Source organism: Ipomoea triloba, chromosome 5, assembly GCF_003576645.1.
Source record: "Ipomoea triloba cultivar NCNSP0323 chromosome 5, ASM357664v1".
Taxonomy (NCBI): Eukaryota; Viridiplantae; Streptophyta; class Magnoliopsida; order Solanales; family Convolvulaceae; genus Ipomoea; species Ipomoea triloba.
Genome location: NC_044920.1, coordinates 20,315,611 through 20,323,531, shown reverse-complemented (window position 1 = coordinate 20,323,531; position 7,921 = coordinate 20,315,611). Strand labels below are relative to the sequence as shown.

The following is a 7,921-nucleotide window of genomic DNA, read 5'->3' as shown; positions in this document are numbered from 1 at the left end:
TCATATTATCAATCTATAGGTATAGAAAAAAAAAATAAAGGAAAAAGCAACAAATGACTAAATTTTCTTTTTTTTTTTTCTTTTGTATTTTCTTTTGTATTTCTTTGGTTAAAAAATAGCAATGTAATAAAAAAAAACATTATAAAACACTAGATATTTACATATATCTGGATAACTAAAGTTACCCTTGTAGTGCGAATTGCACTTCTTCCTCGAGATGCACGCCCTAGTCCTCGAGATGCACGTCCTAGCCCTTGAGATGTACGCATATTATTAACTAGTCCAAAATTACGCTCCTTCATAAAACCATAAATAAACATGATTTAGACATTAGACCAAAATATATACATATATCATCCAAAATTTATGACTTCAGATGTTTCTATTGACAATAATTGAAAAATCTATTAGTTTCATATATATTACATAAATATTTATAGGAAGTGTCAAATGAGTGTTATTTAACAGAATATACAATAGGACACAAGCCTGGTGGTCTATCCGTTGGGGACATTGTCGAATTCTTAGAAGTTTAAAAATAAAAATAGAACTGTTAAGAATAATTTTATAAAACCTTAAGAACAAATAATAATAAAACAAGGAGGCAAAGATTTTGTGGTCAAGCGGTATAACTGTGGTTCTCCTAAATGGAAAGTCACAGGTTCGAACATTAACTCTTTTCTTTGTGTTTCAACAGATTTAGAAAAGTATATATAAACACAGATACTATATTGTAATAGAGTCTTATATCAAAATAATAAAGCAGGGAAAAATATACCATCAGTGGAGGTCTTGCGTTTGTAGTAATATACTGTGATGGATGTATTATGTTTGGATTAATAACATTGAACAAAGAAGCCCTAGAATTCAAAACAAAATCCAATATTCTCTGTTACCAACAATTTTATTAATAAAAATTTGTACAGAAAACAACAACAACAACAATAATAATAAGATAAGAGTACCTTTGACGGGGGACATATTCAGCCATTGTAGAGTAAGAGTCAAGGTGCTGGAACATAAATGGGTGCATTGGGGTTTGGTTAATTTGCTGCCCCTACATATATTTCAGATTTAGAGTTTAATTTATTTAAAAAAAAAAGAAGAAATAAATCAGTAAATAAAATATATATCATCCAAAATTGATGACTTCAGATGTTTTTGTTGACAATACTGATTTTCGCCGAAAACCAGACCTATGGTTTCTGCCAGAAACTAACGTTGTCATTGTTGGAAAGTCATTTTCCTCCAAAATAACCCTATTTTTCCAAGTCAACGAAAAGTGATTTCTGTTGACTTGATTTTCCAGACACATCTAAACACTGAAAATCCGAAAACTAATTTTCAGAAATCATTTTCTGAGTTTTCAAACACACCTAATTGGAAAATCTATTTAATATATGCTACATAAATATTGATTGTAAGTGTCAAATGAGTGTTATTTAACAGTCATATACGTACAGTAGGAAACAAGCCAGCAGGCAGACTATCCATTGGTGGCATTGTTGAAGGCTTAAAATTTCAAAAATAAAAATAAAAACTGTTAAAAATAATTTTATAAAACTAAGAACAAATAATAATATGAAGCAGGAAATAATATATATACCGTCAGTGGAGGCGTCATATTTAAATTAATGTTATTTGATTCTTCACTCAAAGAGCTCAACGAAGGCCTGAAATTCAAAACAAAATCCAATATTTTATGTTACCTACAATTTTACTAAAAATTTGTACATAATAATAATAATAATAATAATAATAATAATAATAATAATAATAAGATAGTGTACCTTGGAGGGGAAATATAGCTAGATCCAATCATTGTAGAGTAAGGATTCATATATGGCTGCATTGTGGTTGTGTTAATTAGCTGCCCCTACATAGAGTTTACAAAATTTAATTTAAAAGACCAGAAATTTTTAAAAAAGAAATAAATCAATAAATAAATTTATTTAAGAAAAGTAATCAACCTGGGAAGTTATAGGCAACTGCAAAGGATTAGGGATTCCAAATGCAGAGTTAGCCACAACCCTGACATACAACAAATGACAAATGTTTCAAAATATATAATTTCTTTTAAAATAGTGATATATACAATATTCATTTCTATACATACATACATACCTTTACTCGTTGATATTTTAGTAATCTTAAAACTCATATAACATTTTAGTTTTAAGAATTTTATTTATAGTGTATTAAGTTAATATAAAATTTTCAAACTATAGTATAATTTCTTGAGAGGGTCATCACCTTATTAATTTTACATACAATATTATGAATATATGAACTTTCTCAAATGCATATATGAATAGATGGAGATTTTCATCGACTATTTTACTGGTGGAATGGAAACATTTTTTTTTTGAATGGAAAATGTTTTGGGTTGGAAAAATGTAATGTTTATGCCTAGCTACTTGATGAGTGGATGGAAATTTGAAATTGAAGGCAGGAAATGGCAGACAAAAATTGAAAATTTTTTACCTTTTAAATCTATAAAAAGAGAAATAGAAGCTTGACATCTTATCCGGGGAGTCACTTCGAGCCACTAGACTACAAGGTCATTAACACTATCAATAGAAGTTTACTAACAAAATGTTTGAAAATTAGTATGTTCACTACCAAATTTTACTCACACACTTAAATTTTTGCTGTAGACATTCCTTTTGGGACTCACATAATAACAATAGCTTATCATTGCCTACCATATCAGGGAGTAAAAGTAAGGGAATTAGAGAATACATGTAATAAAAGTCAAATTGTTTTTGTCCATTTCTTGGGTAATAAAGGAAAAGTTTAATTTCTACAAGGCCCTTAAATTGTCCTTCTGTTTTTTGAGTCCATTTTTTGGATAGATAGAAATTATTGCCTCTAAGAAATTACTAATTTATTACTGTCAAAACCTATTACATCAGTAGATAGAAAAGTACGTGGATAGAAATGGTATTTCAATTCACAAACCCTCAATTTCTTTCTAATGATAACATGATTATGAAGGTTATCCATTTAGTTTTAAACCAAAATTCAAGTAATTATATCTAATTGGGTGAAATCTATCAATTGATAAATTTTGCAACCATATCATGCTAGATCAACTCATGTCCAATTTAGTCATTTTTTAGTGATAGCACATCCCATGTTGAATCATGATAGCATCAAGCACAAAAAGATATATGCAAGATTTTGTGATTAAACAACATGTGCATAAAATATCATATAAAAGTATGATCACAGATTAACCTTCTTAGATGTGTAAAAAAATATATCATATAAAAGAATGACCACATATTAACCTCAGCTCCTTAGATCAAAAAAAAATTGTTTAACATCAATCTTATCAATTATTGTAAACCCTAACCACCTAACAACCCAAGTTACACAAAAGAAAATTATAGAAATTAATTTTACTTAGATATAACATAAATATTCTTAGCATAAACATATATTACAATTGAAATCAAGCCTCATCATCAATAGATCAAGGATACAAAATATTTATGTAAAGAGAAAACAAAACATATATACCTTGATGATTCCGACTGAAATGTTGAATATAAGTTTACAGAATTCAACTGATCAGTCATTGGTAAAGCTTGTTGAAATTGATGAGACTCAAAGGAATGTGAATGCCAAACGCTCTACACAAATTTATCATTAATTTTTATTTAAAAGTATTAAATAAACATAAAGCATGATAAATTCAAACATAGAAAAAGTGAACAATTAATATAAAAGTGAATAAAGTTTAAAACATCATACTTGGAAAGATGAGGGCGGAGTTAATTGATGGTTGTCTCCGCAATCTTCATTATTATTAGACACCAAATGTCCCCTGGCAACAAGTAATGATGGTCGAACAAGTAATTTTTTTTCGTTTAACATAAAGAAATATATTCTATACGAATCGGACATTTCATAGCACACTTGGAGAAATCATACAATTTCTCTTTATATTTGTATAAAGGTACAACTAGACAAAGTACAAAATTAAGCACTATAAATCTCCAAAGAAAAATTATAAAATTTTGGGAAAATGACTTTTGTTCAAATAACTAAATCTATGAAAATCAGGTAAAGAGAAAAATATCAGATACCAAGAAGGTGTAGAAGACGCCGCCATTGGAATGCCCAGTGATTTGAAAAGAAAGCGCGGAGGTAATTCTCTCACTTGTTTGATTGAAATGAAGTAGGCAAGCCCCAATTTATAGAATATCGAATTGGGGAAAAAATTTAATTATAGAATATATCTTTGGTAAAAATTTAATTATTAAGAATAGAGTTAATTCCAAAAATGGTCCTTCGACTATTGAGTTTTACCAATTTTTGTCCTCGACTTTTAATTTTACAAAAGTTGGTCCCTTAACTATTGATTTTGTACCAATTTTGGTCCTCGACTTTTAATTTTACCAAAGTTGGTTCCTTAACTATTGATTTTGTACCAATTTTGGTCCTCGGCTTTTAATTTTACCAAAGTTGGTCCCTTAACTATTGATTTTGTATCAATTTTGGTCCTTCTGTTAAATCAATGTTAAATAGGTGTTAAAATTGAGGGGAAAAATGTCAAATCAAATATTTTAATCTTTCTTCTTCACTTTGTATTGAAGTATATATTCAAGACTTAGCCTTATCTAGAGATCACACACTCTCTCTCTCTTCCCTACTCCTCTCTCACGCCATTTCTCCTTCAAAAATCGATCATTATTCCATCTTCAAGATTCAAGCAAAGATCCTTCTTTTATTGTTCTTCAAGAAAGATCATGATGATCAAGGAGGTGGTGGCTTGCTAGGTTGAGTTCTTGGAGGTTTTAGTTGGATAGCTAGCTTGAAAGGTAACACTCCATGTCTCACAAAACCTATATATTTTCACTCTCTTATGTATGTGTATTTGGTGTATTTGGAATCCTGAGAATTATTCCTTAAAATAGCTTGAGTATTGCTTTGATTCTTGAGCTTAGCTTGTGTATTCTTGGATTATGTTGGTTATTCTTGATTCTTGGTATGATTGTTGTTATTTTGAGGGATTCCATGTGTTATTTGACCTCTGAGATGTATATTCTGATCATATTATGGGTATTGGAATGAGCTACTGTGTCTATCGTGTATACTGTTCAGAGTCTGAGATTCTGTGCGTTGTTGTTGTTCTTGCGGTGCGGACTAGCAGTATAATGTGTCCCTCGAAGCTGATCCGCAAGGGCAAAGGTGGTGTGGTGTGGCGGAGTGGTGTGGCTCGTGAGGCTGCTCCGTTGCTTCTAGCGGTCCAGTGTGGTGGTGCATTGTAGTCCGCCAGCTTGTACCGTCAGTTATAGTTCGTTGTTGTTCCAATGTCTATTTCTGATATCTAGTACTTTGTCATTCTATATTTGATTCCTAAGGTTCATTCTGAGTGTTATGATTCTTAAGCATATTTTGTATTCTTGGTTGTGTCACTCTATGTTGAGTAATTTGAGTCTATTGGTTGGTTGGTTACCTTAATTGTTGTTCAATTGAGGTTGTACCTTATTTGAGTGTCTTGTTATTGAATTTTGGTCTTGTGGATTCATTCCTTGATATTGAGCTTGTTGAGATGTCTTTGGTTTATGATCCATTCAGCCTATTTATTGTTGAGTCTTATGATATTTAAACAATGATGATTTCGTTGCCATATATTCTATATGCGTGAGTAAAACCTATTTACAACACTATGATACATCTATGTATCCTTACGAGTGTGAATGGAGTATTACTTAGCATTTTTTTGTTAATGTTTTATTAAATGTTTTCCAAGTATGGAGTAGAACCGGTACGTGAGCGCGCTAGTTTATCGTTCTATTCATCTTTTATGTTCTATCTTAGTAGTTTGATGTTTAGACATTTGGACCTGCGTGCCTTAGAACTTGGTTGGGTGTAATAATGGATTTATTATGTTTCAGTTTGAGGATTATTTGACTATGCGGAACTAGCCTTAGCATCTAGGTTGTGGTTGAACTTAGATATGGCGTAACACCCCGCTATAATATAGTTTCGCTTTCGCATTTCATTTTTTTAAGTGTTGAGATATCTCTAGCATTTTCTTAAGTTTATTGCCTTTATCTCAGCCTGTGAGTTAGGGGTGTTACAACCACGGTTAAAAACGACGTCATTTTGATGTTAAAAATATTCCGTTAGTCAATAACGACGTTTGCTCAGCCGTTTATGTGTTAGAATAGTGAACCTTCTGGAGTTCTGGGGTAAGATAATATACTTTATGAGTTATAAAAATGTATGTTGGGTAAGTTTTTTAATTTAGTATTCACGAGCTGTCCATTATTGGTTTGAATAATGTACCTTTAGTAAGTATTGCAATTGTCCATGGTTTATAATAATGTATTTTATGAATGATAAAAATGTATCTCTAGTAAGCTCTCGGTATTGATGAATTGACTATCATGTGCTTAGATAATGGATATTATGAGTTAGAATAATGTACTTTAATTTATGTATTAGAATAATGAACCTTCTAAGTTAAGATAATATATTTTATGAGTTATAATAATGTATTTTATGTTCTAAAATAATGTATTTCATAAATTATAAAAATGTGTGTTGCAGGAATGTAGTTAATGAAGAAATAATAGAGAGGAAAATGCATGTCGTGTGAAAAAAAAAAAAAACAATTGACTTGAGGCAAATTATTGTGTGGACCATGGTTCACATAGGTGTGTGAACCATGAACATAAGGTACATTATTTTTGTATTGAAAGTACATTATTTTTGTACTAAAGGTACATTATTTTATAGTACAATAAAATAATGTACCTTCAGTACAAAAATAATGTACCCTAAAATAATGTACTTTATGTACAAAAATAATTTATTTTTAGTATATTAAAAATGTACTTTTTATTTATGGTCCATGCAATAATGATTGTCGACTTGATATGTGGGCCAGAAATGATGGCTTGGCCCAATTTGTAATATAGTCGTAATTCAACTTGATGTTGGAACTTGGAGTGAATCAATTATTCTAAAAGTCATGCTAAATGGCCAATCATTGTCAAGTTGACCCCACAGTTCTATACCACCAATTCAAGTATAACTCAAGAATTATGTAAGGGCGGACCAAAAAGGTTTTTTTTTTTTTTTTTTTGTTTCTTTTTACATACAAATTTAGGATGAAAAATATTACACAAAATGTTATAATCATATTTCAAAAATACGGAGTAATTTTCTTTTTGATCTCTTTAAATTTTTCCTCTTAAATTTCCTTATGATACCGCTTATAATTATTACAGTGACATATCAGGAAAGAAAATTATGAGAAAAGTTTTTAAAGAAATGAATAGTATTACTGTTTTCATCAAACGTGATGAGTAATCATTTTAAAATCCAGGCAAGCGGCGACAGCGTCGCCGATAGTTAGAAAAAAACACCCTCGCCCAAGTTTATCTACAATTTTGGCTTTCTTTAATTTTTCAATCACCTTCCACCTTGGCCCGGCAATAGCTAACTGCAATAATAAAAATTGTTAATTAGTATCACTAAGTGATTTGATTTGCATTAACATGTAATAATATCTTATGTCAATATGAGAGATCGACTCACTTGTGTGTTTTGTGAAGCCAATTTCTTATACAATTCTTCTAACACAACAATTCCGGATGTATCTGTATTGGTTACATCTGAACACATAAAGTTTACAATTATTATCATATAATATCGTTAAACATTTGGAATTTTTAATAATAATAATAATAATAATAATAATAATAATAATAATAATATTTCATATAATTAGTGAAAGCAAACTTACTAGACATGTCTAAGATCAATACCCTTACAGTCTGGGCATTCTCTGAGGCATTAGCTTTTTCAACCCACTTCAACAACCTACATCAAAGGAACAAAATTTTAACTTATTTTATTTTACTATTATTGTTTTTTTTTTTTTTTTTTTTTTTTTTTT

The 7,921-nt window shown here is 30.0% G+C and overlaps 1 protein-coding gene across 1 annotated transcript in view; it reads right to left on the bottom strand.

Moving 5' to 3' along the window:
• Positions 1 to 7,187: 7,187 nt before the first annotated feature.
• LOC116019021 (low affinity sulfate transporter 3-like) overlaps positions 7,188 to 7,921 on the bottom strand; it is a 5,682-nt gene continuing 4,948 nt past the window's right edge. Inside the window, exons 10-12 of the mRNA XM_031259087.1 lie at positions 7,769 to 7,845; positions 7,561 to 7,637; positions 7,188 to 7,465 (exon numbers count right to left, since the gene is read on the bottom strand). Of these exons, the coding sequence (XP_031114947.1) occupies positions 7,316 to 7,465; positions 7,561 to 7,637; positions 7,769 to 7,845 (304 nt within the window). The 3' untranslated portion in view covers positions 7,188 to 7,315. The remainder of the gene's footprint in view (positions 7,466 to 7,560; positions 7,638 to 7,768; positions 7,846 to 7,921) is intronic.